This window comes from Scomber japonicus, chromosome 10, assembly GCF_027409825.1.
Source record: "Scomber japonicus isolate fScoJap1 chromosome 10, fScoJap1.pri, whole genome shotgun sequence".
Taxonomy (NCBI): domain Eukaryota; kingdom Metazoa; phylum Chordata; class Actinopteri; order Scombriformes; family Scombridae; genus Scomber; species Scomber japonicus.
The window spans coordinates 24,291,694-24,303,203 of record NC_070587.1 but is presented as its reverse complement, the minus strand read 5'-3'; the positions used below and the strand labels follow the sequence as shown (position 1 = coordinate 24,303,203).

Below are 11,510 nucleotides of genomic sequence, written 5' to 3'. Positions count from 1 at the left end.
TGAAAAATTGCATTAGCAAGATGTGTAATTTATTCAAAGCTATTAAATAATTCATAAGATTTATGTATTTCAATTGCATATAAAATTTCCATCCATTTGAATTACTTAGATGTAACATAAACATAAATATTGATACGTTTAATTGGTTTCACAATGAACAGATGTTGATTTTAAGGAATCTGAATAAATAAATTCTTAAAATTTGATTATTTAAATAAAATCAAATAGATGCACATGCTTAAAAAATAAACTATGTCACTCAAATCATACAAATAATACAAACACAAATAATACTAATACAATAACATAAAGTGACTGAAATTACAGCTGGGTTACATAACCATTAAAAAAAAATTCAGGCGGGGGTGCCGGGTGGGGGTGGCGCCTGCAATGTATCTGCATACCCCTCAGAAAGTAGGTAGTTGCGCCCCTGGCTGTCTGTAAAACCTCTGTGCTTCCGTGACATATGCGCGGTAAATAAAGACTTGACCTGGAAATCAGTATTACATCCTCTAACTGGACAACTTACAGCACGTCCTTCTACAATATGCTCCTTCAAGTGAGCAATCAGTTCTTGGGTATCTTGACACTGGCGTTTACACAAGGCCACTACACATTTAAAAGTGTTAACAGCCACCCCAACAGTTTCGTTAGCAGATACAACATTATGCCTCCGGTAAAAATGAGCCTTAAAAGCTCCATACCTGCAAAATGTCTGCTTGCATCCTTAAAGCACTTAAATAAACAGCGCGGTTCATTTCTGTGGAGTTTGCAGTGAAGCACATAACCGCCAGAACACCAACCGTCAAGACATTAAGCCGCTAGAACACGATAAGGTGAGTAACATTAAAGTTATATCCAATTTCATCTAGCGTGTAAAGTTCCTATCTGCCTTATACTATATGTAATATATAATATGTCCAACTATTGTTCATGTGTAAGTTAAGACACGGGGAATTACTGGCCTGTTTTCTAGGTTTAACTACATCGGTTAGCTAGTTAGCTATCCCCCAGAGGGCCAAAAAAACACATTTGCTACAAGCCGAGGGTCGGACTGGCTCAACGTTTATTAAAACATATTGAAATTATTGCAACAGCAAAACAAAACAACAAAACAACAACCAGAACAAAAACGAACTTCCCTCAAAGAAAAATCACATGTCCTGTACATTAAATGAATAAAGCAATATTTTGTTGTGGCTCTGTCAGTAACTTAAAAAGGAGAACATTTTTAACAGGCAAACAGCAAACAAGTAAATGTCCTTTAAAAAGTGTCCTGTGCTGCTCTATGATCCTACCAATCACTGCTTTCAAATAGTAAAATGAGAAAAATAAATCAAATTAAAACTGCAAGCAGTGATGAACGGGCCCTCGCGCCCCCACGCATGTCGGGCTGCGGCTCGGTCGCAGAATGTAGCATCACCAAGGTCTTATGTCTCAGCTGAGTTAATTTCAGGTGTAAATACTTAAGATTATGGGAGTAATTAGTCAACTATTTAAGCAAGTGACTTACTGTTGCCAGTAGGTGGCGCAATGACTGTCACTAAATATGAGACTGTACATGTGTTCAGACCAGGACGCTGAACGAGCATCTGAAATTTGGAAAAGCTCAGAGCATGTGGAGTCAAGTTATAAGGGTTTGAAATGTCATGGCGAGGCATCGAAATTCGCCGCGTCACCACGGCAACCAGGAATGACGGGCGAAAAAGCTTTTGATAACTTTTCATCTCCAATGTCTGAAGATGACTCTGTGTGAATTTGAAGTGGATGGGATGAAATCTCTAGGACTAGTTCGCTCAAATATGATGCCACAATCGGCATGAAAATCAATACTTTGATTCAAAATGGCCGACTTCCTGTTGGAGTGACGTCATGGGCACCTGGACGTTTTTTGTGCGTCTTGACATGATGAACATGTGTACCAAGTTTCGTTTCTCTATGTCAATCTGTGGCGAGGGGATGGATGTTTTCCATTTCTCAAGGGGGCGCTACAGAGCCATTTTGCCACGCCCATTTACAAAAACCATAAAATATCAAATTTTTCGCCAAGGCTGGCTTGCTTTGGTGAATTTGAAAAAGCTCAGACCATGTGGAGTCAAGTTATGAGGGTTTGAAATTTCATGGCGAGGCATCGAAATTCGCCGCGTCACCACGGCAACCAGGAATGACGGGCGAAAAAGTTTTGATAACTTTTCATCTCCAATGTGTCAAGATGATTCTCTGTGAATTTGAAGTGGATGGGATGGAATCCCTAGGACTAGTTCGCTCAAATATGTGGCCTTGAAATCATCAAAAAATTGACCAAAATTGAGCATTTTTCCAAGATGGCCGACTTCCTGTTGGACTTAGGGTATGGGTCCAAATGGCGTTTTTGTGCGTCTGGAGATGATACATAAACCTACCGAGTTTCATTCTTCTATGTCAATCGGGAAGGCGGAGGTTCAATTTTGAAATATTCAAGGGGGCGCTATTGAGCCGTTTAGCGACGCCCATCCCATTGAAGTATATAGGATGTTAAATGAACGCACTCCAGACATGTGTGTTGAGTTTCGTTACCGTGGAGGCATCCTTTGCCCCTGAAAACTGTAATCGTATTTTCATGGCGTTGAATGGGTTGTCATGGCAACGGTATTTGATGATGGGTCATGAGTTGCAGAATGTAGCATCACCAAGGTCTTATGTCTCAGCTGAGTCAATTTCAGGTGTAAATACTTAAGATTATGGGAGTAATTAGTGAATGAATGAAGCAAGTGACTTCCTGTTGCCAGTAGGGGGCGCTATGACTGTCACTAAATATGAGACTGTACATGTGTTCAGACCAGGACGCTGACCAAGCATATTAAATTTGGAAAAGCTCAGACCATGTGGAGTCAAGTTATGAGGGTTTGAAATTTCATGGCGAAGCATCGAAATTCGCCGCGTCACCACGGCAACCAGGAATGACAGGGGAAAAAGCTTTTGATAACTTTTCATCTCCAATGTCTCAAGATGACTCTGTGTGAATTTGAAGTGGATGGGAAGAAAACTCTAGGACTAGTTCGCTCAAATATGATGCCACAATCTGCATTAAAATCAATATTTTGATTCAAAATGGCCGACTTCCTGTTGGTGTTAGGGTATGTGTCCAAGAGACTTTTTTGTGCGTCTTGACATGTTGAACATATGTACCAAGTTTCGTTTCTCTATGTCAATCTGTGGCAAGGGGCTCGATTTTTTTGATTTTGTAGGGGGCGCTAAAGAGCCATTTTGCCACGCCCATTTGTGCAAACCATAAAATATCAAAATTTTCACCAGGTCTGACTTGCGTGCAAACTTTGGTGACTTTTCTGGCACGTTCAGGGGGTCAAAAAGGGCGTCGTTGTGCAAAAAGAAAAAGAAGAAGAAGAATCCGGACAGATACAATAGGGCTTCGCGCTGGTCAGCGCTCGGGCCCTAATTAGTTGTATTCTTTCTTATGGCTCTTATCTGCAATTTTCCCTGAGTCCATTCAACTGAAAAATAAATATAACACAATAAAATAAAATACAAAAATCTATGGCACACAGACAAAACAATACTTCCTTCAAAGAAAAATCAGGTCTTGTAGAAACAAATGTGAAAATGTAACTGAATTAAAAACTGAAAATATGTTACTGCTCTGTGATGCTCACTTGTCTGAGGCTGAGCCTGACACTTGGTGGTGTCTCATCTTTTGGACAAGTTCATCAATGTTCAGGGTCATGCTCTGAGCTGAGGAAATCCTCAGGATTGAGTGATGGTGTCCATCAGTAAGACGGCTCCTGTGTGATGTTTTGTTTAGCTTCATCAAAGAGAACAGTTGTTCACACAGGTATGTGCTGCCAAACATAGAGAGCGTCCGAGCAGCTTGGATGCGCAGCTGGGGCATTGTGTCGGGGATGAAACGTGCAAACTCAGCAGCACCCACTCTCTCATATTTTTCCTTCAGTGTGTCATTGCACTGGAGCTCAATCAACTCCATTTGTAGATTTGGTGGTGCGCTTTCTACATCAACTGCAAAAGGATTGCTGAGTAGTTCAAACCTGCTTTTTTGGGCTTCAAAGTCAGCAAATCGGCGGCAAGTATGTTGAGTTTATCAGCAAACTGTGCAGTCGGGAACATAGCGGTAGAGAGCTTCTCTTTCATTGCCTTTTACCTCTGTGAACATATACTCTGCCTCCCACCTGTCTTGAAAGCCCCTGTTCTCAGCGTCCACCTTCCGTTTAGCCATTTTTGGGGAGGGGTAGCTGAGAGTTCACCTGTGCTCTGACAGCTGATGAATAATGAAGCCGCTTGCCGCGCTGCAGTGACTTCGCGGGCTACCGTTGCATTGTGGGGAATGTAGTGTTGGTGCGTGCAAAACACCAGCGGGCGGCTGTGGCCTGTGGGCCGGTTCTAATAGTAATTATATATCATCCAGGGGGCCATAGATAATTCATTCGCGGGCCGGATCTGGCCTTGACTTTGACAGATAGGCCCTAAATTAAAGGCGGTGTAAATAACGTTTGTTCAAGTTTAGGGAATCCATTTCATTTTAACTTAAGATAAGTGGCGTCGTTAGACCTGGGCATTCCAGGCTATAACCCCGGATCTTTTTGGGAATAGCCCCGGATCTGCAAATGCTCTTATGGGCTATGATGTGCTACTATTACATGGAGTATTTTAACTGAGTGTGCCAGTATATGTGGATATATGTACCACGCCTTATAAGCTCGACCTCAATTAAGTTTTACATGATTTACAACACTCGAACGTAGATTGTTTAATCCTCATTGAGGAGACAGCAAAACGCCCTCTCTCTCTTTCTCTGTCTTTCTCTGTCTTTTTCTCTATCCATCCATCCATCCATCCAAGGGTTGTAATAATAATTACCCCAGTAAATGACATTGTAACATTGTATATGTTCCTCAATATAGATCAATGTTAGTTGTGTTTGTTTGTAAATATAACAGGCTTATGGGGAATTGATTTGCTCCTTTTCATGGCACACACCTGCAGAATGTTCTAATGTTGCAGACATATAGTATTTTGTTGTGCAGCGTGATTGGATAGTGTTAATAGTGTTTGAATTTGGTTTTGCGTTATAGATGAATCAGCATTTTGTGTTTACAGATAACAACCATTATTCACCGTTAATAACAAACTACTTTAGCGCAGGTGTGATTACAACAGTTACTGAGGTCAACAACCTTTCAGCAGCTTAAGAAAATATGTTACTAAAATATAGTGTCTGTATTCAAAGATCTGTAAGTCCTTTTATACTTTATATTTAATATTATCTTTCTCAACATTTGCTATTTAATCATGCTCATTATGTGTCAGTGATTTTTTAAATCACTGACACATAATGTCAGTTTTTTCTTTCTTTCAGTTGCTTTCAGGCTATTGGAGAGAAAGAAGGTCACTGTGGTGAGTATATTGTCAATTTCGGCAGAAAAAAGTGTTGCTCAATGCTCTCTTTTCATCACACACTCCTGCAGAATGTTCTAATGTTCCGGGCACCATCTATTGGCACTATTGACTTCTCAGGGCTCTACATTGCAATTTATTTGTATTTGCGCCCAAAAATAAATATGTTTTTAATTGCTGGCTGTCCCCCTCACTGACTGATGTGTTTTGATTTGTGTTAAATTGTGGCTTAACCATCATATTATCCTGTGTATTACATTGATACTAAACATTATTTGTTTTAGTTTTGGACTGAACACTCCAGTCATGGTCAGACGGGAAGATGTGTCATTGGCTGAATCAAGTAAGCAGAACATAGATTGGTAAAAGGATTGAAACAAAATGTACAATTTTGCCAGAAAGAAATGCAACTCTAAGTACAATGGCCTACAGTTATCACAATTACCAACTGAATATGTAATTTATAAATACATTTCAAATACAAGTATGTTCATTTGTTTACTTATGTTTTAACTTATATTTACTGTTTACTGTTGTGTTAATTGAGGTGCAAGTTTCAATTTAATCTTAAACTTTTGAAGCATTTTCAAAACATGTAAAGCTAATTAACCAACAACAATTTGATTTGTATTACAGTGCCCTCAACCCAAAGAAATCCTGGGACCACTCCAAGTAAGCTAACTATTGGAGGGTTTTACTCACTCAACCATACACCACGAATTAGGGAGAGCAGATGAGAGTGGTTGAAATTGGGGATGGGGGTGGGTCAATAATTATGGTGCAGGAAGTGGTTGTAACTTGTGGGAGTTGAAAATGTTTTCCTCTTTCTGTTTGTACTTTTATCAACATTTCAGCTATACTCATCAAGCTGGATCAGATCATCGAGAATCAGAATGAGATCCTGCAGCTGCTCCGGAGCATGCATTCAAGGACAGCGGAAGAGCATGATGACGTCATCTTGAGAAAGCCATGCACTTCCAGGGAGGCATTAAAGGACCTTTGTACCACCCTGGAAGATGTGGATTTCCAAACAAAAATGGTACAGTTCCTCCTTCCCTTCAAAATATTTTAGTATGTTGGAGCCAGACTGATATAACAGCCATTCGTATGTTTTTTCCTTTTTTCTTTATCATTATCATTATTATTTACAGCTCCATTACCTGAGGGCCCTTGGAGGAAGTTCCCTGGGTGCGGCGGTACGGATGATGATGCGAAAAGTGGCGACAAATAAAGTATGGGCAGGTTTTTCCCTGAAAGGCCGCAAAAATAAAGAGGCCTTTCAGGCCCTCAACATCTGCCAGTTGATAATAAGTAAGTGCAAAGGGCTCCCAAACAACTGGAGATGCCCAGTAAACCACACTGTCACATGCTTTTTGTAGAAGGTTCAGGACTGTGCCATTATAAAATTAAATTGTGGACATTAATTGCTTAATAGTCACCTGATTCCCATCCAGTTCAAACCCTACTGGAATCTTGTAACCCACGGGATTCCTGAAAAACAGGCAGTCAGCCTCAAACTCACATATTCGTGCACCCACAAACATACACACTCTCTCTATGGATCTCTGTAGATTATTCACCTCATACTGTTTTAACATTGGCCTTTTACCTAATTGTTTGTTTATTTAGGTGCTTGTCAGAAGAACTACAAAGTGAAGCAGACAGACGTGGAGGATGCAGTTGCCACAACCCTGAAATTTGCACCCCATCGAGGAAAGAAGCAGGTGTGTGTGTGTGTCTGTGCGCATGTGTGTTTGTGTTGCGTACAGTTGTATTCATTTGAAAATACTGTCCTAAACTCCAGGTCTTCAGGTACGTAAATTGATGTGTGTTTGGCTTGCTGTTTTGCTTTATACTGTAGATGACACACCTTTTAAAGCTTTGAAGTAAAAACTAACACTTAAGCTCAGTATATTCAGTTGATATCATTTTTCATGTAATATCAATATTTCACTATTAATCTATTCCTATTACATAGATTTCCTTTCTTCTCTTGTTTTATGTTTGTGTACTACGGAGCCACAGAAGGGCCATACAGAAAAAAAATAAAACACACAAAGCCATGTTTTACTACATTGTGCACTAGAAACTTAACCATAGTTAGCAGTTTCAGAGGTTCTGGAGAAGGTTTTCGAGGTTCTATAGGAGATTTGAGATGTTTTTGAGGAAGTTTTATGGATCCTAGAGGAAATGTGGGTGTTTCTGGAGTAGGTTTTAAGATGATGGAAAGTGAGCCTTGTTGATATTTTTTTTTAATGTTTATTTTTAATTCATTTTTCAGTTGAATTATATTTAAAGACCAAGGAAATCCACTGTTTAAAAAAAATCACTAAATGAGTGATGTTTCCAAAGTTAATGAATAATAAAAGTCGTGTTGCTGATTACCGCTTGAAGTGACGATGAGGTCTTAAAATATTTTGAGAATGTCTTTTTTTGTATGATAGTGTGAAGTTTGTTGGAATAAAAGATTATCTAACATGATTTTTTCTATTTTACAGGGGGGTCAAGTGGCAGACCAAACAGCAAACCAAGAAACACGGCTTGATTAATCTGACTAGAACGCAGGTGATTTGTGCTGCTGGCTGCTGAAAAGCATCTTGGTTTTGTTTCCCTGAAGTTCTTGTTTTTTTTACTTAGTTTACATTTTTGCATGGTTTTTCGCAGTTTGCTATTTTGTTTTTTGAAAATAAATTGTTTAATAATCACAAGTTGACCTCCTTATTCGATTAATCGTTGCTCGCTCTAATAATGTTAACAATTAATCCCTGATCTATCACATTTAGAAACTGACGGATTGTATGTAACCAGAATTCAATGTTAGACATTATTTAATGAAAAGTTCTTAGTTTGACAACTAATTGACTTGCATTTATATAGCGCCTTTCCAACTCCTTAAAGCGCTTTACACTACAAGTCATTCACCGCAGTCACACATTGATGAGCAGGGGCACCTTGATGGGTTAAGTGTCTTGCCCAAGGACACATCGACATGTAGAAAGGAGGAGCTGGGAATTAAACATTTTGGGAACGTCAGGAAAACTTGCTGTTTTAACATTTTGGGAACTTTCTGGTAACCTTCTTAAAACATTCAATTAACCATCCCAAAACTTTCAGGGAACATCATAATAACCTTCTGGTAACGTTAGGAAAACTTGCTGTTTTAACTTAGAACGAACGTTTGAGGGAAAACGTTCTGGTAACCTTCTTAAAACGTTCTGGGAACATCAGAATAACCTTCTGGTTACGTCAGAAAAACGTGCCGTTTATACCAGTATACTACGTTGTGTTGCAACGTTAAAAAACGTTCCTACAACTTAAAAAAAACGTTCTCATAACGTTTTGAGAACCAAAATTTGTTTGCTGGGTATCCATTACAAGCAGAGCTTTGCGTGCTCTAAAGAAGCCATCCAGACGCTTTGTGTAGAAGATGCTGGAAGAAGCAGAAAACGGAGATTCAACACCTGTCAGAACAAGAGGACGGCTATTGTCTGGACTACTGAAAAAAGTGATGACTGATTTAAAACTTGTGATTTGTCTTGTGAATTATCTTACAATTGTTTCGTTTACTTTGTAATTTCAACACGTTTTTGTTCATGACTTTTGCCTCACATAGAAAGAAATCATTTTTTTTGTCCCGAAGCTGAACCCTTAATTCGGGCAACTACCGGGTAGGTTTACGTATGGTGTGTAAAGACCAAATTCCCATGCGTGTGTTTGGCATGATGTTTTAACAATGCAAAGCCATACTTGAATAACATAAATAAAACTACGTTGTAGACCCTATTTCACTAGTATTTCTGGACAAGATTTTTTTTTTTGCGAGGAAGTAATTAATCGCCTGTCCCAAATACCCTGGATTCAAACACACTAGTCTCTTACGCGAATGAGATAAATAATAGCCCGGGCTATTATTTGATATTTTACGGTAATGTGTTAATAATTTCACACATAAGTCACTCCAGAGTATAAAGGGGTGTTCACGCCAAGAGCGATGTCGAACGTCAAGATTACATGTAAAGTCAATGCAAAGACGCAATTTATCGCCTTGCGGCGCGATACACGCGACGCGCTGCCACGAAAATGGCGTCAACGCTCGAGTTGAAAATGTTGAACTTTTGCAGTGACATCGCGTGACGCCGTTCCGCGTCATCCTATCAGCGTTGAGATTCTCCTGACGTCACTGACGTCACCGTCCTGGTTCACTCACTTTCTGCAAAATGGAGGACAAACTCGTCTTTGCCGTGACATCTCACCCCGTGCTTTATGACACGTCCTGTCTCCTTTACTGGGACCGGTACAAAAAGGAGCAGGCGTGGAGTAAAGTAAGCGAGGTGGCTGGATTACCTGGTAAGTTTTGTAAATATGTATTTGTTGCGTGTTTGCAGCTATTGGTTAGCATTAGCATAGCCCCAGTTAGCGTAGCTGGCTTTCCCGGCATAAAGTTACTGGTTTACTAGATTCAACGGTTAATTTCCGTGTGTTCTTGTCAGTTGATGTGTGTCGCAGACGATGGAAGAGCCTCAGGGACAGATATATGAGGGAGAGGAGGAAGGGGACAGAGACGAGGAGTGGGGCAGCAGCAGGGACAGCGAAGAAGTGGAAGTACTTCGCGGTCCTGTCTTTCCTCGACCCCTTTGTTGCCCCCCGTGAAACAAGCGGGAACATGGGGGTGGGGGTCGAGGAAGATGGGGCCGTGGAGTACAGCGTAGGGTCCATGGAAGACGAGGGAGAGACAGCAGGCCCATCAGGGATTACCATCGGAGGTTTGTTGATGAATGAACACACACACAGAAACGACATGGAAACTAGTTTTTGTATAAAATGATAACTGACTTGTATTGATGTCAGTACAGATATTTTTTTTCACAGCCTGCACTAAAAAAATAACTAATCTGTACTCTCACCTATACCAAACCTACAAGTTAAAATGTGAAGAATGAAGGGCACTAAAACACCATTTGCTTTAAAGTGTTGTGGAGGATAGATATTGCTATGGCTAGAACAGTATGATGTATTAAATGACTGCATCTGTAAAATGCTTTATGTGCTGTAATTGTTAGAATAACCTTGACAATTAATATACTGTATGAACAAAAAAACTAAGACATGTTTGTCACTACTACAGCCCAAGCAGATTCTGACATTGAGCCAGAGTCTGCTGGTGCTCCCCCTGATGATGGTCCAGCTGTCTCTCCCGCTGCTGTCTCTGCTGCTTCCCCTGCTGCTTCAGTGCCAAGAGGTATGTACAAGACATATTTAAGATAGTTTAATAGATAATTAATTTAAGATATTTAAACAAATATTAACTTGGATGTTGAGTTACTTCTAACTATTGCATTTTTTGGACGGTAGTAGTTTCATAAAATGTTTTTTCTATTTCATATAGCGATGAAGAGGGCCAGGAAGAGAGCCAGGGAGGAGGAAAACTCCGCCGACACACAGGCGGAGTTAGAGGTTCTCCTCCTGGATACCCTCAATGGCCTGAAACAGCAAGCTCCACCTGCTCCCCAGCCTCCCCCCTCAGAGGATGAATTATTCCTCAAAAGCATGGTTCCTTCCCTGGAGAGGTTGTCGCCCCAAAGGAAGGCATTTGTAAAATTCCAAATTCATAAACTTATTTATGAAGCCAGCACTGTTGTGCTCAATTTGGAACCTGCCGAGTAGCTGTTTAGCAATGGGGCAGCAATCACTGCAGGGAACGTATCAGACTTTTGAGGAATCATTCATTTTGTTCATGTGTCCCTGAGGCTCTTCCATACGTTATTTATTTTTTTATTGTTGTTTTTGTACATATTTTTTTATTACAATTTTCATAAATAAAATATAAAAATCTCAGCTGTCTTTCGTCTACTCTTACCTATAGTGAACATTCTCACCAGACTTAGATATTTGTTGCACACCCACATTGTGTACTGTAAACTTTGATTCAAGCTGTGCAGAGGTTATTCACATAAACTAAACAACTTATTTTAACCTCTTAAAACACACTGTTCCATCTACGGGACGGTTCAGAGGTTGGGAGGTAGCCACAGCATTATGTGGGACACTGACTAATCATTTACAGGACAAAACAATACCAGAATAATATCAGATGGCACCATTGA

At 40.0% G+C, this 11,510-nt stretch overlaps 1 protein-coding gene across 1 annotated transcript; it reads left to right on the top strand.

The window, feature by feature from the left end:
• Positions 1–9,623: 9,623 nt before the first annotated feature.
• Positions 9,624–11,070, top strand: LOC128366875 (transcription factor Adf-1-like). Its single transcript, XM_053327641.1, has 4 exons — positions 9,624–9,753; positions 9,897–10,169; positions 10,532–10,645; positions 10,793–11,070. The coding sequence occupies exons 1-4, from the start codon at positions 9,624–9,626 to the stop codon at positions 11,068–11,070; spliced, it is 795 nt and encodes a 264-aa protein (XP_053183616.1).
• Positions 11,071–11,510: the final 440 nt, after the last annotated feature.

Coding starts and splice junctions, on each gene's coding strand:
- LOC128366875 (XM_053327641.1), top strand. CDS start 9,624: ATGGAGGACAAACTCGTCTTTGCCGTGACATCTCACCCCGTGCTTTAT. Junction 10,170..10,531: donor ATCAGGGATTACCATCGGAG/GTTTGTTGATGA, acceptor TCACTACTACAG/CCCAAGCAGATTCTGACATT. Junction 10,646..10,792: donor TGCTGCTTCAGTGCCAAGAG/GTATGTACAAGA, acceptor TATTTCATATAG/CGATGAAGAGGGCCAGGAAG.